The 22257-nt window shown below is 48.6% G+C and overlaps 1 protein-coding gene across 2 annotated transcripts; it reads right to left on the reverse strand.

Annotated features, from left to right (window-relative positions):
* Positions 1 to 246: 246 nt before the first annotated feature.
* Positions 247 to 16379, reverse strand: LOC114065145 (cryptochrome DASH-like). 2 transcript variants are annotated; one of them, XM_027898812.1, is made up of 14 exons: positions 16291 to 16379; positions 16000 to 16172; positions 14805 to 14898; positions 14322 to 14452; positions 12747 to 12895; positions 12017 to 12105; positions 10296 to 10369; positions 8678 to 8767; positions 7070 to 7149; positions 6563 to 6622; positions 5354 to 5511; positions 2857 to 2976; positions 1859 to 2035; positions 247 to 611 (listed from the first exon to the last, which is right to left on the reverse strand). In XM_027898812.1, the coding sequence occupies exons 1-14, from the start codon at positions 16345 to 16347 to the stop codon at positions 504 to 506; spliced, it is 1560 nt and encodes a 519-aa protein (XP_027754613.1). In that variant the 5' UTR covers positions 16348 to 16379; the 3' UTR covers positions 247 to 503. The 2 variants fall into 2 exon arrangements, with proteins under 2 accessions (XP_027754613.1, XP_027754612.1); XM_027898811.1 differs by lacking the exon at positions 247 to 611 and adding an exon at positions 845 to 1051.
* Between the last annotated feature and the right edge of the window lie 5878 nt (positions 16380 to 22257).

Genomic DNA, 22257 nt, shown 5'->3' on the forward strand with positions numbered 1-22257 from the left:
ACAAAACACAGTTCTTGGTTGTGAACTGAACACTTCCCATTTTCCAGACTGGCATCAAAAGCAACAGGGTGCTGCGAAGACTTCAGGCAAGTTTTCAAGAGGAACATACTGATTCTCCAAAGTATTGCAGGAAACACAGTAAAAGAACATCCTCTGTCTGTGGATCTCTGGGGGAATGAGGAAAATAAAATATTCCGCTGGCAAAACATTTAATGGCACAACAATTTGTTGTTTTAAAGCTTCAAACCATGAAAAGTTAGCATAAGAAAGTTCAGTTGTGACTGAAAACATGTCACATAAACCATCATCTCCAGTTTGTAAGAAGAGGTGCTGATAGACAACCTCCAAATACCCACATCCAGAGGGTGTCCCAGGGGATGCTGGACAGGAGATTCCGAGTTACTTTACCGTGGCCAGACCCATATCACTGGTTGTTCAAGGACATCAACCATCATCCAGGCATCCTGAGCAGCGAAACCTCCAGCTGAGCGCTCCTGGAGCCTTCAGCAAACATCTTTCTTGCGAGAGAAGTAAAAATCTATCCCTCTGTCCTTGTGCTGTGCTGGCGCCTGTGCAGGTCCCCTCTTGCCCCTGGGATGGGGACTCCCTCCCTGCGGCAAATGAAACATGAACAGTGAGAGATTTACTGATGTTTCAGAGTGAATCTGGTCCCAAAGCAGTGCTGAAATGCAGGAAAATGTGGACAGGGCGCTTCTGCTCCCCAGGTCCACTACAAAGGCAGGAAGGCCCGACAGGCACAGCTCTAGACTTGGATTTAGGAAACCAGGGTTTTTGGTAAGGTGAGCTGGAAAAGTTGATCAAAATGGAACTCTTGCCTGGCAGAGGAGCTTTTTGGCTTCAAGTCACTGCCTCAAACCAGTGTCTCACCAAGGAGCTACTTCACAGAGTCCCTTCTCTGATCCCAGAAGGTTAGCAATCCAGGCCCTCCAACATCATGGCCAAAGCAGAAGGCTTTGCTTCCACAAAACTTTCCACTCATGGCAAAGGAATCTGGCCTGAAAAATTTGGTATTGCACCTTGGGATTAAAAACTGAAATGGAGACGTGCATCATTCTTCATTGAACACAGTATGACACCTAAATTTGAGCGTCCACAAAGTATCCTCACCTGGGAGGAGGCAGGGATTAAGAAGAGGGGGGAAGGCAAAATGCTGAAAACTCATTGTAATACACAAGAATTTGTTACATCCATTTCCTTCCACACCCAGGTCCTCCAAGAGCAGCAGCCCAGGCAGCAGATACAAGCTTGGACATGCTGCAGGATCAGAATCTCAATCTGTCCCTGTTCTAAAGGGGAGATACACCCCAAAAGCCAAGTGCAAGGGCCAGTCCCCAGAGTTACAGCTCTTCTGACTCCAGTTCGGATTCACCCAAGCATGGCAAGAAGTTGGTTGTTTCTCCACCTCCTGAGCACAGAGGACAGTGAGTTGGCTCCTCTCTGTCCGTCTGCATCAGGGGGCGGCCAGGCCATGGAGATTCCCCATCCCTCCCTGCTGGCCAGTGGGGCTGCCAGGAAGGATGCTTTGAAGGACATGCTCTAGCTAAGCCCTGCTGACTATACGAGGCTGATGGGATAGAGAAGCAGCTAAAATTTACATAATTCATCACAGTAAGTAGGACAGACAGAGCTAAATAACCCTGGCTGCAGAGTCCCTGTGCAGGGCTGGACCACTGGTGTGGGGTAACGTGACTTTGCATTAAAGCTGTTTTTTCCTTTAATACCTGAGAGAGAAGAGCAGAACCCACAGACACATTCCTACAGACACAGAGCAGGCCCCCTGGAGCCCTCCCACCCCATCCCAACCTTCCCACCCCATCCCAACCTTCCCAATACTCACGGGCCTCTGGCTGATGTGCCGGCTCCACTCCGGGGCTGTCACCACTGGTTGTGGGTAGGTCTCGCCTAGAGTTACTCCTGCCTGGGAGAGAGCAGCACTGCTCAGTGCCCAGAGGCTGTGGATATCTGCTCCCTTTATGCCCTGGAGCTCTGGGATCCACAGCCGGACGTAATCCCCCTGCAAACAGAACCAGCGGGACAGGATCCACTCAGTAACAATCTCCAAGCACTTCCCGGCAAGGGTTTCTCAACAGGCAAGAGAGAAGCAGGCAGAGGAGGGGGACAGAGGTGCATTTTGATACTGTTCACCTGCACTGTTCAGAACATCCTGTGATGAAGTCACTCCCAAGAAGTTTCCAGTGACTGAAGGAAATTAGGATGACTAGCTCAACTGCACACTCTGGTGTTCCTGAATCTCTGCTATTAACTCTACTTCTGTGACCCTTCACAGGACTGGTTTCTGATTTCTTGTCAAATCCTGCCAGCTACAGTGCTGACAGGCAATAGTACAGCCTGCCAAGATGCTAAGGAATAGTGTGGGAATAGGTAATCCAGTATGTGAGCAATCTATCTGCTCCCACCACTTAAAGAGTCAGAGGAGTCACAGGTTTAATCTCCTCTCCAGCACCTCCCAAGGAGCAGCTCTGCCTCTCTGGTCACTCCTGAGTTCTCGGAGAAGCTGCTCTCTGCTCAAGGAAACATCTGTGTGAGGCACCGGTGGGATGTGGCTGTTACCCAGAAGAAATGGTGATGAAACACTGAACACACAGACCAGGGCAGGGAGGTCATGTGAAGCACCAGCCTCCCTGGGGACAGCAGCAGATTGTCAACGTCACATCTTCCTGTGCACAACGAGGAACCTGCCTGGCTGTTGGCAAGGAGACACAAGAACTGCTTTTGCAGCAGTAGCCACGCAGCAGATTGATCTCCTCTGCTCCCTGGAAATACCACCTATCCTTCTCTGCACTGCTCATTGCTAAACAGCCAAACAAGACTTACATTCCCATCGTAATCCAGGCCTTGTTTAATCATGTTAAACTTCCTGTTGTCCCGTGGGTCGTTGCCAATGCCAGCGCTGTATAACCAGTTGCCATAATTGCTGCAAACATCATAATCCACCTTGGGAACAGAGGGAGAAAAAAGTAAGGAGAGCTGGGCTGGCCCTCAGTGAGTCTTCTCTCCCCGTCCACCCCTTAGCTCAAGGGAAAAATTCCTTGCATGGCAATCACTCTGGGGTGGTCAGAGCCCTCCCAGGTTGAAGGTACAGACATCTGGCTGCTTCTTATACCTGGGATCAGCTTCCCAGGTCACTTCACTTCATGGTCCTTAGATCAGTGAGATCTGTAAAAGTCTAGCCAAAAATCTCTTTCTCAATTTCCCTTTTTCAAAGAAAATCCTTCTCCTTCTGCCATCATCTGGCAGACTTCACAACAACAAGCCCTAGATTTTGTGTGCTCAGATTCTGAAACAGCAGTAGCCCAGAACATTTCAAATACGAGAGAAAATTCTTCCTGACCAGTTACCCAGACACCACAGACTGACAGAATCACGACAGTGTGTATAAAGATGCAAACAATGCAAACACTGCAGTTTTCTCCCAGTTTTCTCTCGTCAAGTTATTCCTCATCTAAGCAAATAAAAGCACCTCTCAAGGGTGCTTATGTAAAATGAAACAAGGCTTCTGGAACTGGCACAAATGAGAGCAGAACACAGCCCAATCCAAGGGCTCTTCAGCTGGGCAGCATGGCTTAAATCCAACACCAGGAGCTTTCCAGATGTAGGACAGTTCAAACCCAGCTCAGGAGGGGAGAGGAAGTGATAGCAAGGAGGATGTGGGATCTCAGCACTCCTAGGAAGGGTGTCTGTGGTGCAAAAGCAGCAGCTGTGGCAAAAAGAGCTGGCTCAGTGCTGTTCTCCCTTTACTGCAGTCACAGCAACAACCAGTCCACACAGGGATTTTTCCAAAAAGTCCCAGCCACTGCTCAAAGTGAGGAGCTCAATGCACCTGGATGGCAGAAGGCACAGGAAATGGGCTCTGCTGAATTCCCCTTTCTCTGCAGAGACCCCGAGTGCCGGGGTCAGGCTGATCAGCAGCCAGCTTTGCTCCCTGTGCTCCAGGCTTCCCCTTCCCAGCAGCACTTCCTCCAGCCCCTGAGATGAAGGGAAGAAAGATGCCATGGGAGGCCTGATTGAGTGATTAACATGCAGGAAAGCCTGTGTGGGAGGCAAGGGCAAATTCAAGGGGGACTGGAGGAGGCAGGCTCATTTCCCCCCTCAGCCTTGCCCCTTCCTGGCATTCTCTTCTGTTCGTTTCTCTGCCTTTCCTTGGGGCCTGACCCTGGGAATGAAATCAGTGAAGTCAGAGCTTCCAGCAAAGCTGGCAACATCCATGTCTATAGGAATAAATGGAGGTAACACAGGGAGCATCTTTCTAGTATGAGACCTTCCAGGTCTCCCTCACTTATGGAATAGGGCTTGGAAAGCTCTTGTTCTTATGTGGAAAAGCACAGAGCTACCAAAACCCCTTCTGGAGGATCCTGAAGTCATGCACAGTGCTTTTGTGCAAGCCCACTTGCTGCTCACGGCACTGGCATAGGAAGAGCACCCAGATCTTCCTCCTGAAGCCAAAGCCATGTCAGAGCCCAGCTCCAAGGAAGTTAAAAAAAATAAATCTACATTCACAAAAAAAAAAAATCTCTTTTAATTGTAGATAATGGCGAGGCAACTGGGCTTTCTGTGTCCCTCCAGCACTCTTAGTGAGCAGAGTTCCCTGACCACCAGTAGCCTCTTGTATCCCACACACAATAATATGAGGCTGACGTGAGTATTTGGCCTTTTTCAGTGAGTACCAGAAGGATCTATGGGGACTGGGGTCAGAGAAGTGACCCAGCCATTTAATTGAGCTTGCACAGCTGCTGATTGATATATGAGACAGGAACTGGTGCTCCAGCTGGCAGTAACTCAGCAGAACGAAGAAGGATGCCTCCAGCCAGGGTGGAGCTCTCTGGAAGCTGATCCAGCCATTGTCCATACTTGCCTGTTCTTGACTACACGGCCTCCCTGTCCACAGCAATCAATGCAGAGATGCTGTGCCAGCACACATTTCTTTTTATGTTCTGTTTCTGGGCTGCCCTCCTCCCCAGCCTCTGGGGTGGCAGTGACTCCCACAGAGCACTGTTAACATAATTTATGTTTGAAAGTTTTCCCAAGTGTGACAGATCTCTGGCTAAAAACCCTGCGTGGAGGATCAAAACTATTACTGCAAACCTCCCAGCTACATCTTGGCTGATGGCAGCTTCAGTGTGGCAAAATTCCCTTTACTTCTGCCAGCTTTGGGAAGTTCGTACCCTGCAAGAGCAGCACACACATGGACTTGGATCAGCCTGGAAACCACCGATCACCTCCTGTATCCTTCCCTGTTGGTCAGAGCTGTCCTGCCTGCCACTCGGGGCAGGGAGCACAAACAACTCAGGGTGCACAAAGGGTTCAGTCTTACCAGCAGGTATTCAAACCATTCTGCCCCCATCCTCCAGTCCAGGCCCAGGTCCTTGGTGAGGAAGCTGGCGACGTTCTGCCGCCCCCTGTTCGACATGAAGCCCGTGGCGCTCAGCTCTCGCATGTTGGCATCCACGAAAGGAACCCCGGTTTTGCCCTCTGCAGAGACCAAACACAGCGTTGGGACATGAGGACACTTTTGGGGCACTCCTAAAGCAACCTGTGGCCCTGCACTCACGGCCCTCCAAGCGGGAAAGACAGTGCCAGTGTGCACGGGCAGGGTGGGATTTCAGTGAGGTTTAGCTGCAGGGCAGCCACTAAGACCCACTGGAAATTAAATGGGCAATCCTACTAAAAAAACTGAGATAAGGAGAATTTTTGGCAAGGAAAAAAAAAAAAGCAAAACAACAAAACCAAGGTACAGAAAAATTTTAGGCTGGAAAAACAATCATGTGGTGGATCGCAGGGAATTTTGCAGAGTAAAATAAACAGACAACAGTGAGATGGGCCAAGAACAGAAAGATTCTTGACAGGTGACTAATAGAAGGATGTACTGGACAAATCCCCAAGGGTTAGTATCTGAAAAGTAGAGAGTTTGTCTATTGTTAAGGAAAAGATTTACTCTGTCTGTGTGATTTATTGTATCCTGTGTGCAAATGCATACACGTGGCATTAACACGAGTAAAGATATATAGGTGTGTATTTCACTGATTCTGATGCTTTAATCTGTTAATCTCTCTAAATTTTGAGATCTTATGCTTGCTATTGATGTTACAATACAAAAGCTAAAGGAAAGGCTATGGAATTACAAAAGATGTGGTTTCTTCTAAGTTTGTTTTAACCTTGTAACCAAAAACAAACAGAAGAACCAAATATGTAGCAGTCATGGCAATCTAACATTGATAAGAAGGGCTGGTCAGGCTCTGTGTGACTAAACAGGAGGGACCAGCAGGTGACAAACACTTCCCCCTTGAGCAGGAAAATCTTAACTGCAGAACCTGGCCACTCGTGACACCCTGTGGTCCTGCTCCTGTGCGGTGCTCAGCGTGGGAAGGGAAGCCAAGCATCCTGCACATACCCTTGTGCACTGGTGGTGCCAGTTGGAAGTGACAGCTCCCTGCAGAGGCCCAGCCAGCCTCAGGGCACGTGTGAACACGCAGGCACGTGGAAACCAAGAGCACACCCAGCCAAACCTGTGGTTTCTACCGACCTTTCCAGCAGTCGAAGAGCTGAAGGTCCTTTTTCCAGGGGATCTCTTTGCTTTGAAGCCCTGTTGGGAAAAATAATGAACTGCTGATGAAGAAATACTGACGCAGGTAGTTACTCACACAACAGCACAGCCTGAGGCACCTTGGTTGACACAAGGCATCAGGGTAAAGCTCGTCCTCTCAGTGCCATTATAAAGAAACCCTCTACAAAGGTTTAGAGATGTCCCATTCCTCCTTCCAGATGTTGCAAAGGGGTATCTTTTATATACAGAGGATGCTCAAGCCCTAACAGATTTTGATTATTTCTTTTGTTGATGTTTGCTCTTTTTATTTTTAATTTTATTAAATTAAAACCAACTCAGTGTCCACACAGCGTCCACCACCGTGGTGGTCACGCCACTGCTTCGAGAAGAACATTTGTACAACTGAATGGCAGCAGCCTCCTCTCCTGTTTTCCCTGTGGTGAGACTGCGCCTCTCCTGTCCAAGTTCGGCGATCCAAACACACACCTCTCAGTGAGAAAATCCTCCTGCCATACTTCAGGGCCACGAACCGAAAGTAATCCCTCCACAGCAGTTCAAACAGGACCCTGAAACACAAAGCCGTGTCTGTGTCTCACTGTGGGTCAGACGAGATCACTGAATCGGGATTTTGCTTCCACAGCAACCCATCGTTAACACCGTGAGGTTTATCCACAATTTCACGGACCTTCCCATGATAACAGCTCTTTCCCGAGCCTACTCACCTGGCTTGCAGCTGGATGACTAAAGGGAAAGCAAACTTTTCATGAATCACCTGGGAAGCTTTTCTCAGCTCGAATACAGGAGCAGAATTTCAGGAAACATGGTTTTTCATCCATCCCTACTGGGATGCAGTTCTCCAAAGAGCAAGGCGAGGGCCTGACTCAGCTTCACACTTCCTCATGAACAAGTGTGTCAGCACATTCCTGAGAGCCTGGCCTTGATTTAAGCAATAACCTTTGTGAGGGACTTAAAAGACACCTTTCAAAAGTGGTTTATGGTGCTCTGGCTCATGAGATCAGGTGGCAGGCCCACCTCAGCCTCTGAGACCTGCTTCAGCTCTCTGGCATATTGGGAACATTCTGCTCAGCTGATGTTTAGGCTGATAAGATCTTCCTGGAAAATCTCATTACAAAACAAGATACTGTCCAAATGCTAAAAACTGGTGTCATAACACTGGGGTTCAATGAGACACCCTCATATGCAGCCACCACGACCTGTACTTTACTGTACCATTGTCTGCAGTGCCTGGGAGCTTGACAGATTCATTTTCATAATTATTAATCACTTTAAAATGCTAAAATCACCACGGCACCCCAGCTGCCAGCAGGCTGGCTATTAGATGGAAAAACACGAGTATGTTCATTTCTTGAAGTCTTTCCTCTCTTAATTGTCTTCTGAGAAAAAAACAACCCCAAACAGACACTCGAAGAGTGATATTTTATCTGTCATTCGAATTTTAATGAAATTGAGTATTTTGGCCAGAATTGCTGGCAATGTTCTACCCGTTCTTCACCAGCCACTGTGCTGTTTGACATGTTGCAAATGTAACAAACCAATATGAATGTGAAGTTCTAGAGTTTGCACAGACTTTCTAGTTTGGGGTATTTTTGCCATCCAGGTCTAGTGTTAGACCAGGCTCTAACATGAACCTGCTTCTCCATGAGAGTGATTTGTACAAGTCACACAGTTGCTGAGATTTTGGGGGGAAACCCTGCTCGTATCCTTGGCATGAGAAACCCTTTAGCTTTTATTTGTAAATCATTCTTCCTTCCCATCTAGCCCATAATAACAATACAGAGACAGATGGTGCTGATTTACTGACATGGTTTTTAAAAATCATAAACCACAATTTCCCAGCAATAATAATGACAACTGGCATTCATAATCTCTACTTGCAAAGTGCCTAAAGCCTCTGGGTGTCAAAGGCAGGCTAATAAATCCTGAAAGAGAACTGCAGTGCAACGCAGAGGAACCAGGCAGCAGGCACAGGAAAAACAAACATTAATTAAGGAGTTAACAAATGACTCTCCTGTGCGTGAGATGCTGGTTTCCTATTCAGAGAAAACAACCCATGCTGATGGTGCAAGGACATACCAGTACGTGCTCTGATTTGCTGTTCTCTCTCTTTCATACTTCTGGATCTGCTCATAGATGTATCGAGGTGAGATGCAGCCCAGCGCCAGCCTGAAAGCAGAGGATTTGTGTGCTGATTGCCATGAGGGACTCACAGCTCAGAGGGAGTGGAGGGGCAGTTCTGTGTCGAGTTGTTGTCTAAAAGGTTTTGCTGGGTTTGCAGTTTTGCCCCAAACGGCTTTAATCAAGTTGTGCAACTTCTTTGCAACTCCTCAAGAGAGAGAATCCGCTTCTGAGAAACAAAATCCTCCCCTTCCCAGCACGTGGCTGTTACAGCAGCCTCCAAGCTACGGAGACAAATCATTTCACACAAGTCTGACCAGCTTTGCCTGAATGATTTGATCAGCTGGTGACTTAGTGCACCAGTGACAAACCCAAAGCAGATCTCAAACGCCAACCTCTGCATCGCCTGCCCTACCTGTCCTTGTACTACAAACCTCCTTATTATGTGCCAGGGCTCCTTTTCCTGCAGAACCTCAGTGTCTTACCTGAGCAACCACAGAAGGCTCGCTGAAAATCTGAGGCCAGGCAGGAAACCCAGGGAATCAAACCCCACTGGGCTCCTTCCATTTGTTCCAAATAAGTAAGCACTGTGCAAGACAGGAAAGACCTTGCAGACTCCAACCCCATCACACAGGGGTTAAGGAACAACTTTTACCTTGATTTTCCTAGAAATGCATTTTACTGCCATTTCCACTATGGCCTGTGGAAACATTTGATGTTCTAATGAATTCTGGAAAACAGGAAGAAAGAGCCTGAAGAGTTTTCCCTTAATTGTTGACCAGTACTGACACTTAGAAATGGCCAGTATGAGATGGGAACAACTGGCTGTAATCTGAGCCACCCTGGTTTTGATTTTCTGACAGGCAGGAACATTTTGAGGCAGGCAGATCTGGACTGTCTGCTCTGGGCAAATGGCCAGCTTGGAAAAACTCGAGTGGAGTCACAAATAAACTTGCGCAGCTTCGGTGGTCCTGGGATCCCAACTGGGATTCCGAAGTGCCACCAGATGGAGCCATCCACTGCAACCATCACAGCACAAAGCTAGGTGAAAACAAGAAATCCTGACTTGTAACAGCCCCAGAAAACCATTTCACATTGCAAATTCTGTTGGGATAACATTCCAGATGCTCTCAGCTTAGGCTGAACTGGGTTCTGCTGCTGCAGTTTTAATCTGGAATTAACTCTTCCCCTTCCAGCACCAGAGACTAAACCACCTACCCAGGAGTCAAGAAAGAAGAGATCCTTCTGCAATAGGAATAATTAGAAGTATCTCTGCTCCCCACCGAAGACGAGAATGGCAGTGAGGTGAGGTGACTTGCCCCACAGTATTCAGGAAACCAAGACTGGATCAGGTTCTGCTGCAACCCTCTCAATGCAGAAAAGCTGTGCTGCTTCCCTGCCTGCTCCCAACCACCCCTCACGCTGCTACTGCTACAGGGCAGCAGTTCCCGATTGCAGGAATGTTCCCAGGGAACCACACCTAGACCCCTACCCATGCCAAGCAGCACTCAGCAGACAGGTGACATCAACTTGGGATGGGAGCAGAAAAGGAGTTTTCCACAACAAAAATCTTTACCATGGTGCAAATTTGGTTGAGTAATCCATTCCCACCAGCCCATTCCGAGACTCCTTGTAAGATGCAACCAGGTTCTGTTCGAGCAAAAGAAATAAAAGGTTTGAATACTTTACAAACGACCTGCTAAATATGTTCTCTCTCCTTCTGGAGGCAGAATCCGATCCGGCAGGGCTGGGCTCCCTCTCATGGCTGCCTGTAAGGATTACACAGCTGCCAAATTCCTGCCTCCAGCGCAGGTTACAATTGCTAAGGGCTGTTCTATCTCACTGGGAAAGACAGTATGTGCATTACAAAAAAAAAAAAAAAAAAAAAGAAGGAACAGGTTTTCCAGCACTTGGTTGTGTTAATGCTTGACCAAGAGTAGAAGCTGTGCTCATTTTGGCTGGGATGGAGTTTATTTTCTCCACTGTAGCTGGTCTGGGGCTGTTTTGGATTTGTGCTACAAGCAGTGCTGATAGCACACCAGTGTTTTCGTTGTTGCTGAGCAGGGCTCACACAGCCTCAAGGCCCTTTCTGCCTCTCTCACCACCCCACCCTGAGCAGGCTGGGGGTGCACAAGGAGGTGGGAGGGGACACAGCCAGGACAGCCGACCCCAACTGGCCCCAGGAGTATCCCAGACCATATGATGTCATGGTCAGAACATAAAGCTGGGTAAGAAGGAAGTGGGGATGTTTGGAGTAGTGTCTGTTTGTCTTCCCAAGTAAATGTTAGGTGTGGTGCAGCCCTGCTTTCTTGGGGGTGGCTGAGCACTGATGGGAAGTATTAAATGAATCCTCAGCCTTGCCTATGCATTAAGCTTTTGCTTTCCCTAATTAATTGTCTTTACCTCAACTTTTACCCTTCTGAATCTCTCCTCCATCCCACTGGCAGGGACTGAGTGAGCAGCTGCTTAGGGCTGAGCTGCCTCCTGGGGTTAAACAAGGACAATGATCCCCAACAGCAGAGGAATGCAGGAACTTCCTCAGCACAGCTGAAAGGATGCCCTGAGGCACTGGACACAGCACAGTTCCTAACCCATCTCAGATGGAGAGATGCCCCCCACCTTTATCCACGAAGCTAGTGGGGTCTGATGCTGTTGAAAATCAGCACACGGGTCTTCGAATTCACACAAGGCAAATTTAAGGCAGTTCCTCAAACTAGGCCAGGAAGAAGTCCAAAAACTGGCTGCACAGACAAAATGCAGTCAGCAGCAGCTTTGCTCCACCAAAGCAAAGGAGCAACAAGTAGCTGTAATTATTGGCTGCAAGTTTTTAAACCAGCCTACAGGAGCCTCCAACTATTTATAACTGTGGGCACAACTTGGATTAGTTGTTCCTCACCCCAACTGCAAGTGCAGCCCCTTCAGGCCACTTTTCACTCCTCCAAAATGGGGGAACTACATTGCTGATGACGTGGGACAGGAGAAGAGAAAAGGCAAATCAAGGTAAAGGAGCTAAAAAATTTTGTCCCAATTCTCAAAAATTAACAAAAAAAAAGAACTTCAGAGAGATGGCCACTAAACTAGGTTCCTAAGTATTTGGCATGCATTCCCAGATCCTGGATGACTTCTTTTTCGTCTAGTTTGTCTCTCTGAAAAAGTGAAATAATGCTAATTCCCTCCTTTGCAAAGTGTTATCCAGGAGCTAAGGAAATATTATTAGGAAGTGACATTGCAGCCTTACCCGCTTGCACAGCCCTGTGCACAAGGGGGAGGAGGTAGGCAAGGAAATGCAGGAGTTACCGTGTCCCAGAAATAATATTGCAGTCTCATTAAAGCCTGGGTCTCTCCTCCACTGCAGGGGAAGGCTGTTCGTGGATCAGTCACAGGATCTGCCACAGAAAACACCATCACCTTGTTACCCCCTTGGAAAGGCAGGGAGCTTAAAATCCAGGGTTTGCTCAGCAGTAGGGATGTCTGCTTTCGGGACATGAGAGATTGTGTGATCTTCCTTCAAAATAAGGGTCACATCAAACATATTAAAAATGGGTTGTGTTGGAAGGGACCTTTAAAGATCATCTCTCCCTCCTGCCTTGGGCAGGGACACCTTCCGCTATCCCAGGTTGCTCCAGGCCCTGTCCAACCAGGCCTTGGACACTTCCCTTCTGTGGGCAACCTGTGCCAGGGCCTCACAGGGAAGAATTTCTTCCTAACATCTAATGTAAACCTCCTCTTTCATTTATCTCTTGAGCACTTGTTGCCTCTCCGTCTTTACAAGGAGACATCTTTTCTGTGAAAGAATATGATGTGCAGTGCAAGATGTTTGGTTTGTATCAACCACCAGAGCTCGAGTGCAGCCAGTACAGGTACCTACTTCACCTTGGCTGAACGTCTGGGTCCTGGGAATCTGGAGCAGCAGGAAATCATTTCCTTTGCAAAACCATTTAAAAACAGATCCAAGTAAAATATATTTAAGAGCAGAAATCTGAGTGGGATTTCATGGGAGCGCAACTGCCAAGTTGAGTTTTCTTACCCTTCTGTCCAAAATCCTCCATTGTAGGGATGGCCCCTTCTTCCAGCCCTGGAGCCAGAGGCTTTAGCCGCTCTGCCATCCGCAGGGTTGGCCGCACCTTCGCCTGGGATTCCACTGCTCTTCGGAAATGGGTGTAGACGTCGGGCAACCTGCACGGGTGACAGCACAGTCAGGTCTCTGCAGGGTGGTTTCCTTGGCCCCGAACACAGCACTTACCTTCCTCAGGGGCAGGATTAGCATTCCAGGCTGTGCTCCCCTGGGGCAGAGCTCACGCCTGTGACACCCCTCTATGTGAATCTTGACAGGCACAATGGAGGAAGGTGCCCCCAGGGCTAGCAGCCTTCAGTCCTTTGCCCAATTTCTTTCTGCTTCTGATGCAAATTGTGCCTTTTCAATTTAAGGCGTGCCCACGAGGGCCAGATTTCTCTCACCTAACTTCTGATTAACAAACAAGGCTGACCTCAGTGTAAAAATATGCAACCTCCTGGTGCCTTTTCAGTCAAAGGAGAGAGAAAGGCACTTTCATGGCCTGACTCTTCTGCCCTGTTTTATACATTTTCTACAGAATACCGTAGATCACTCAAACTCCATCAACTACACCCCATGTGACTGCTGAGGGAGCCACGAAAGACTCCACAGGCAAAGGGCTGCTGTCACAGGCAGCTGCGTTCAGTCAGAGGGGGTAATGGAGCAATCCAGGCCAGTGTCCCAGGAGTGTCACCAACAGTGTGGCCAGCAGGACCAGTGCAGTGACCATCCCCCTGTACTTGGCACTGGTGAGGCACTTCAAATCCTGGGTTCACTTCTGGTCCCCTCACTACAAGAAGGACGTTTTGGTGCTGGAGCGTGTCCAGAGAAGGGAACGGAGCTGGGGAAGAATCTGGAGCACAAGTCTGATGAGGAGCAGCTGAGGGAGCTGGGGAGGGGCTCAGCCTGGAGAAAAGGAGGCTCAGGGGGGACCCTACTGCTCCCTACAATTGCCTGAAAGGAGGTTGTAGCCTGGAGGGAAGGTCAGTCTCTTCTCCCAGATAACAAGTGACAGGGACCAGAGGAAATGGCCTCAAGTTGTGCCAGGGGAGGTTTAGACTGGATATTAGGGAAATCACTGAAAGGGTGATTAGGAATCCCAGAGATATGGTTGAGTCACCACCCTGGAGGTATTTAAAAGCTTACATGTGGCACTCAGGGATATGGTTTAGTGGTGGGCTTGGCAGTTCTGGGTTAATGGTGATCTTTAAGGTCTTTTTCAACCTAAACTATTCTGATTCTATGTCACAAGGATTTTGAGGACTGCAGACTGAGTATCCAAACTGTTCTGGTCCAAACTGCTGGAAGGGCAAAGAGAAACCAGTCCTCAATAAACACTCCAACACACGCCTTGGCTTTACGGATATTGAAGTGGAAATCCTGCTAGTGTGGAGAGATGAATGTGCCCCTTCCCCTTGATGAGCCATAAACACAGATGGACTAATGGGTCACTTCCCTGTGGGACCAGATGAAAAGGAGCCCTCCTGAATAGTTCACTGGAGTGAGAAACAAGTGGGACAGTGCAGGAGTGACCACGGAGCAGCCCACCTGGCAATGGGCCTGAAGGGAAGGTCATCCCGATGATACAGCGTGGATGCCCAGAATGTCTGAATCTTCACCCCGTGCTGCCCACACACCTGGCACAGCCCCTTCTCCACATCCAGCTCCTCCTGCGTGGCCTAGGGAGAACAAAATAGTGAGGCCACGGCTGTGCAGCCCCAGCTCCCACATGCACACAGAGCCTGGTCCCTTGTCTTGCCCTCCTCCCTCATGTCCATGTTAAGCTCCATCCCTCTGGATGCACACACACAATCTCTGAGCCTTGCCCCAGCAAGGACTCCCACCCAGAGCCTACACCATCCCCATCCCAGGAACTATCCAGCTTCCCCAAGGTTAACACCACCACCACCATCACCACCACCACCGAGAAAGGCTCCGAACACACAGGGTCTGCATCACCATTTGGTTGTGAAAGAAACCTCTGCAACCCAATTTTATCCTTTAACCGTGTCACTTCAGTATTTCCCTCACCTCCTCGTGGAAAGCCACAGCGCTGACAGAGCCCAGCTGAGTAATCAGATCACGGACCACATCTTCTGGCTTGCCCTTCCTCACAACCAGGGTACTACAAACACAAAATATTGGCCTGAATTATTGTTATTTATGAGCACAGGAGGCCCTTGTCCCAGCCCAGGCAGGCACCTATGGACTAGTTCTCTACAGAGCACAGACCCTGTGTGGAGGCAGACAGACAGGATTTGACTAGCCTGCACTTTTTAGGAGCCACTGAACAGAGTTTGTAAGCCTCTGGGGCTTAGTTTGTGTCAAACATATTTCTGACACTCTGGATGCCTTAGAAAGGATGACTGGGCACAATGCCAGGCTGTTACCTAAAAGTGAATCTCTTCATCCTCACACACCAGAGATTGAAGAGCTGGCTGATGCAACTTGCCCAGAGAGGTGCCAGCTGCCCCATCCCTGGAAACATCCCAGGTCAGATTGAACGGGGCTCTGAGGAACCTGTTCTGGTTGAAGATGCCCCTGCTCATTGCAGGAGGTTGGACTGGATGACCTTTTAAGTTCCCTTCCAACCCAAACTGCTCTGTGACTCTGTGATCTTTTGCTAAGCCAAGCCAGATGTTATCTGGAAATGGATTCTTCACGCCCTGGTCTAACCCAGCTATGGTTCTAAAGGCACAATAAAGGAGGCTGCTCTGGAGATCCCCTCACCACAGAGCAGCCTCCCAAAGACTGGGCTTAGAGGGACAGGGCATAAGCAGATGTAACTCTCCAGCCTCACAGGCCACAATCCATGCTGGTTGGTCTCAAGCCAGCTCCTAGGGAAAACTCCTAGGGACAAGGAAGGACACATGCCACAGTCCTTGCCTACATCTCAAGGGCTGCCACTCATGTCTCCAGTTGTCAGGGCTCTGGACAAAGCACTCAAGGGTGACACCCATCTGTGGTATCTGATTTCAAGGGAGCAAAAGCCCACATGGCACAGCCTGGATGGCTCTTTGTTCCCTGTGCAGTGACCACAGCAAGTCATCTGAACAGTGGCTACAAAAGGGATCTCACTGTACCTAACAGAAGGGCTGCAGCTCCCAGAAATAAAACACCATCAGAGCTCGGAGCACGGGGCATGATTTGAACTCACAGCACAGGTATGTGTTGGAAAAGATTAGGAAAACAGAAATATATGTGTTATTTGCGCAGTGCTTTCTACCTTCCTTTTTTCTTGAGCGTTTCCCTTAGGTCCTTCACACTTTCCAGCAAAAACCGGAGCCGGTGGGGCCCCGTCTTGGGGAAGCCGAAGCAGTGGGTGCCCAAGTAGTGCCGCGGGTCGAAGCAGTAGAGGGGGATCACGAAATCTGCGTTATCCTGAGCCCAGTGGAGCACCTGGGGAAAACACAGAGAGAGGGCCGTGAGAGCTGCCGGGGGCGGGATGCAGCGGGCATCTCTCCCCGCCCTTCCCACCAGCGGGGCTATCCCCACGGAAACCCCCGGCGGGCCGTACCTGGTTATCGTGGGCGCGCAGGTCGCAGCGCAGCAGGCAGATGATCGCCCTCGACATGGTACCCTCGGGGTTAGTCCTGCCTCTCCCGGCTCGGCTCTGTCCTGTGCCCGGCCCGGCTCTGCCTCCCCCTTCCCGGCCCCTTCATCCCGCCCCGCCGGGGAGGAGCTCCCTGTGTCCGCCCCCGCCGCATCCCCGTGGGACGGGCACGTCCCGTCCCGCATCCCGCGGGAGCAGAGGAAGCTCTCTTCTCTCGGTCCGGGATTCCAGCGCTTTTCCTCTCGCCAGAGCCCTGCCCCGGCCGGGCACACTTGTTGCTGAATTGGCCTGTTTTGTGCTTTGTTTTTTTTGGGTTTTTTTTTTTCTTACACACATCAGCATCAGGAGGTTGCAGCCGGGTGACAAGTGAGCTGTAGATTAGCAGTAGTGTATTTAGTTCTCAGCACTGAGAGAAGAGGCTGAAGTGAAGAGGCTTTGTCTCATCCTATAGTTTCCTGAAGCTGACGTTGGACACCAGTGATCACACATCCCTTACTCGCTGAATTGTCCCTCGGCATCCTCTTTCTTCTCATTCAGCTACTCTCATAAGAGGAAACCAAGCACAGGAACAGGCTGCCCCAGGGAAGTGGTGAAGTCACCATCCCTGGAGAGGTTTAACAGACATGTAAATGTGGGGACACAGCTTAGTGGTGGATGTGGCAGTGCTGGGTTAATGGTTGGACTCCATGACCTTTGAGGTCTTTTCCAACCTAAATGATTCTTTGATTCTGTGAAGTGCTTGGCTCAGAGGTCTCCAGCCACGTGTAGCTCCAGTGGTTCTCCTGGGTGAGAGAGAATGGAGAAAGGGGTTAAAATGTTGCAGCAAGGAGCTGGTGATGACTGAGGATCCAGATTTACAGAAATTAATTGCTGCAGCTCATTTAAGTACCTGAATTGCTGAAATGGAGCTTTTGGTGGAGACACATGGACTCTTAGATGCTCACCAGAGATTAGATCTGATACCCAGTGGGTCCTGGGGAGCCCTGGCTTCATTTCCATCTCTTCCAGACCAGCAGGTCCTCTGCATGCAATCTGCACTGGCTGGCTGTGGGAAGTGATGCTGATTCCCTGTGTAACCTACATGACACATCATCTCCTGATTCCTCTTCTGTGCACCAAGGGCTCCTTTTCCTGGCTCAGCAGCTGCAGCCCACTAAGAACCAGTGAGTCACCCCAGAGGACTCATGTTTGGTAAAAGGAAAGTAGAGCCAAAACTTTGGGCTCACGGCCAAGGAAAACACTGTTGTCGGCTTGCAGTTCTTAGAAGAACAACATGTCTCCTTTATCATATTAGAAATATTGAAAAAAAAAGTTTATAAATCTTCCCTGTTTGCCTTTGCCTTCATTTGGACAAGGACAAACAGTGCACTTGGCTTTGCTTTTGTTTGCAGTCAGGCTTCCCCCACAGTGTCTTGGTTGACATTAAGCCGGGCCAAGTCTGGCAGGGATGACATCCTCTTGTAGCTTACTCAGAGCTGCTAGACAGCCACCCACTCCAAGAGGCCTCAGTTAATGGGTGTGCAAGAGAGGGGTGCCCTACTGCCTGCAAAGGGGGTATTTCCCACTGGCAAGGAGGGCTGGTTGCCACTAAACACAAACCTCTGCAACCTAAATAAAGAAAAGATGTGAAACTGTTGATAGATCAGTGAAGAAACAAAAGTGGGTTTAAAAGCAAGCGAGTCTCTGCCAGCTTTTGATTTGTACAGATATGAAGGCTGGGAGGTGTCCAACACCACCCCAGACTCTGCACCAACAGGGTTGTTAAAAGTGATGATCCAGGCAGCAAGAGTGGGCAGGAAGAACAGATGTCCATAAAGGACGGACAGTTTGCTCAGGCCCAGAACCCAGACCTTACACCCAGCACTGTCCCCTTTCTGTCACATGGCTGGAGGTTGGTTTTATTTCCTTTGCTCTCTTGTAGGAGAGTGCAAATCCTGTCACACACTCGAGCCAGTGCTTTCTAAAACAGTGCTGATCACATCCACTCTGTACTCTACCCTGATAAGAAAAAAGGGTAGTTCTTTTACTCACACAGTTGCCAGCCCCTGCTTCTCTGAGACCCTGTGAAATCATCCTCTGAAAATAAGTGTAACAGGGGTGTTTAGGAAAGCGGTGTGGGCAGGAGTGCTTTGTTCTAAAATTAGAAACCAGGAGACCTGGCACTGTGAAATGCAGGCTCTCCAGCCTCCTTGCCTAGATTTTCCATTCAGATTAACACAGTCAATGAGAACAAAAGCTTTCCTTTTTTACCCACTGGCACCTGTCTCTTTACTCCAGGATGGTGTTCCAGCTTTCCATTCTTCATTGGGAAGCAGAGAAGCTTTGCCTGCTTGAAATACCAGCAATCCCTATGCCAGTACGGAGGGGAACAAGCTTTCCACTGTCATTTTGGTTAAGTATCCTCCAAGAGCCAGCTTCCTTCCTGGAGCCCTGAAGTTAGGCCTGGGTTCATAGGACCTGGGGGGAGCTCTGTGAACTTTGATGAAGTTACACAGGGTACCTGTAATAAAAGAATTGGACATTCATGGACTATCCTGACCTCGGGGAAACCTAGGGACCAAGCTAGACAGGATCTAACAATTGCTTCTTGCAATGTGAACAGCAGCACGTGAGCCCTTTGTTTCTCAGAGATAACCTTATGGGATATCAGGTCTTGGACAGATTCCAAATCTCAAGTCAACAATCATGTGGTGATAATTTTCCCCTTGCTGCTTTGGGTGTCCTTTTCCACTCAATAAAGGTGTTTACTGTCTCTTGTTTATTCCTGCTGTTGGAGTGTCACAGTCAGAACTCCTGTTCTGTCCTGCCTTGTCCTGTCCTCTCCTCTCCTCGAAGTTCTGATTGCATTTAAGGCTCACATTTTATGACCTTCCCCCAGGGCAATAAAGTTTTTCTCTGCTGGACTGTTTGCCTCCAGCACTGCTGGTGTCACCACATCACCAGTGAAGGCCTTTGACGTGTCATCCATCAAAGTCCACGTTCACAAACACGTGCCCAATTTCATTCATGTGCATACCCCCATCTTCATTCAGACAGTGTTTCACCTGTCTAAAGTAACAAAGTTGCCTGAATAATTTCCTCTTTCATTTTGGAAGCAAATCCCAACTGTTGCTGTCTCTGTGAGAACGACACTCTTGCGTTTAGTTTGTCACGCATGAAAAGTTTGACATCACTATTTGATGTTTTACCGAGTCTCCCTCGGAGCCCTTCACAGAATCTTGAATCATGTCATCGTTAGCTGTTTTCATAAAAGCAGAAAACCTCCAGGATCAACACATAGTGCAGCCCTGCTCACAGACAGATTCTGTTACCACTCCTGCTGCACCCAAGCGTGCGCTCTAATGGCTCTTTGCCGGTGACAAGTGCAGTTTGAGTAGCATGTTAAACCCTGTCCACCAGCACCAAACGCCTCTCACTTTTCATGCACATCTGATGCTCCACCTCGATCTATCTTTCAGCTTTTTGAACCATTAGTAACAATGACAACCTGTGTTTAATGCCAAGATCTCCCATTCCAGAGACGGTGCTTTGATGTTTTGACTGCAGATGACTCTGCACTCTCTTTCCTGGTGGAAGCAGAAGGACACAGCCCCACTCCAAGAGTTCAGTTTGCTGCCTGCAGAAATGCAGCCCCTCTTTTTACGGGTCAGAGACTTTCCCCTGGTGTTATTTGTCGTGCCTTCTGGTTTGGAGGGGTCCTGCCATCACATACAGTGCAGGGACCATCTGGCCTTGGTTCTGCCATGACTGTCCTTGTAGGGAAAACATACAGACTGATTGCTCTTTGTAGTTCAGCTTGTGACCACTACTCATTAAATCTGTCATTTCCTCTTCTGCCTTTCAGCAGTATTTCCTCCATCAGGAACCTAATGACCCTCTGCAAGCTCTCATCCACCTACTATTACTGGGCCTGTCTAAAGCTTTGCCAAGTGGCTTAAACACCGTTTCATCTCTGGTGTCAGCTGCTGCTTGTGGCTGTCTTACAGGTTTGCAACACACTCGCACCTGACTTATGTTATACCCTCAAAATACCAGAAAAAAATACCTACCCAGGTAAAGGATCAAACATATAGAACTGCAGCTGAAGCAGCTTAAGTGTACTCACCTCCCTGGCTGATGTAATTTGACACAGCTAACCAGGGACTTACTTCAACCCTCATTTGACTAAAAATCTCTATTCAAGAGGCTTCTAAGCAAAAAAAAAAGAGAAACTGCGGGTTTGTGGTCACAGCTAGTCTAGGGAACATCATGTCTGTGTTGTGTTCTGCTCCGTGCTTCTCCCTGCGTTCTTGGAATGGATCATTTCAACCCTTTGCCTACAGCAGAATTTCTTCTGGATTGCACTCTGATGGATGTAACATCACCTCCCCACTGCACAGGACGTTTTGAGTGTTGACTGCCTTCATATTCGAGACCCATCTCTAGCAACGCAAACGAAAGCCAAGAATATTCTAGAAAATAATACTTACAGAAGGGTGCAGTCAAACCATGATAGATATTTAAAAACACGGATCCAGATGTTACTGTCCGCCAGGTTAGAGCAATAGTCACCAGGCCATTTCTGGCAGGCTGTGACACAGGGACAAGGACTACAGGTGAATTTGGTATCTACTCAGCTCAAAGGCATGCCCAGAACAGATACTGGCACTGTCTGAGACAGAGGAAGTTGTTAGAGTCCTGCCATGAATACTGAGGAGAAGCTGTCCTGTACACCATTTTATTCTTCACATCCCCACTGGATAGAGGTTGTTTCATGTGGAGTTTTCTTTTAAGGAAGCAGTAGTTTAGAGGGCAGTATTTCTGGGAATCATATAAACACTTTGTCTGGGTAATCATTATCAGAAGGAAGTGCCTTTATAAGGGGCCCTGTATAGGTCTGACATCTATTACAATTTTCCCTCGGAGACAAACCCCAAGGTTGTCATGGTCCATGCCGCCACCTCCTCCTTCCCCTGCAGAAGGGAAGGTTCCTTGCTGGAGACAGGAAGAACCAACATCAACCAAGGATGTGAAACACTGGCCTGCAGGCTCAGAGAGCTTAGTGTTGCTCCTGCAGGTGACACTGGCATCATACTTTGGCCACGTGTTGCCAAGGAGAATGGAAACCAAAAGAGAGTCGAGAAAAAGCCCTTCACTTTCTTCACTCCTCCCCAGTTTGTATTTACTGTAGTCCCTCACCAAACTACACCTAAAATAGCTTTTGTCTGTTGCTATTTAGCCATTTAGGTCGGATCTACCAGCTGCATGAACTTGCCCCTATTGTACTATTGCAGTTGGACTGTTGCCATCGTCCCCCCATGGGTTTTCTACAGATCTATATTTCAAAGTTATGGCTCTTGCAAAGCTCTGCTGTGTGAGTTCAGACAGGCTAAAAAAAAAATTAGTCATGTTTCCTCTGGTCCTGCTGCTTTACTAGGCTTCCTATTTGCAATCAAATTATTTTTAATTTTGACCGTGCTCCCATTGTTTGCCAGGAAGATAATCATCTTATCTCGCCGCCGGGATATTTCTCTCCTTTCTCATGTAGTTTCAGATGGATTAAATAAATACCCCTTACACAAAGCACACCAAGCTGGGCAAAAGGGCATTTCACCAATTGCTGGCTGACCCAAAATTTAGGAAATGTCTCTCTTTTCGGAGGGGAAAAAAAAAAAAAAAAAGTTTGGAAGGACATGCCATAATGGCAGGTGTGCTAATTGTATGCACTCAGTTAATTTTAATCCATCTCTGCTTTGTGGAAAAGTGTGGGTGAAGTTCAAAGTTAGTCAGTGACACTGGTTTGGATTATCAGGGCCAAGAAGGGCCAGAGACACAGCCAGCCAAGTTTTTGGTAAAGGAGAAGCCATAAGTGGTCCTGTGGGACCCTTCTGGAGGGTCAGTTCACCGCATTTTGAGGTGAGCAAACTGAGCGGTGGAGATCAGGCACCCTCA

The sequence above is a fragment of the Empidonax traillii genome, unplaced genomic scaffold (genome assembly GCF_003031625.1).
Source record: "Empidonax traillii isolate 1590-97213 ecotype Southwest subspecies unplaced genomic scaffold, ASM303162v1 scaffold624:size695616, whole genome shotgun sequence".
In the NCBI taxonomy this organism is placed as follows: domain Eukaryota; kingdom Metazoa; phylum Chordata; class Aves; order Passeriformes; family Tyrannidae; genus Empidonax; species Empidonax traillii.

Coding starts and splice junctions, on each gene's coding strand:
- LOC114065145 (XM_027898811.1), bottom strand. CDS start 16,347: ATGTCGAGGGCGATCATCTGCCTGCTGCGCTGCGACCTGCGCGCCCAC. Junction 14,899..15,999: donor ACGCTCAAGAAAAAAGGAAG/GTAGAAAGCACT, acceptor TTGTGTTTGTAG/TACCCTGGTTGTGAGGAAGG. Junction 2,977..5,353: donor AATGGTTTGAATACCTGCTG/GTAAGACTGAAC, acceptor TCTGTTCCCAAG/GTGGATTATGATGTTTGCAG.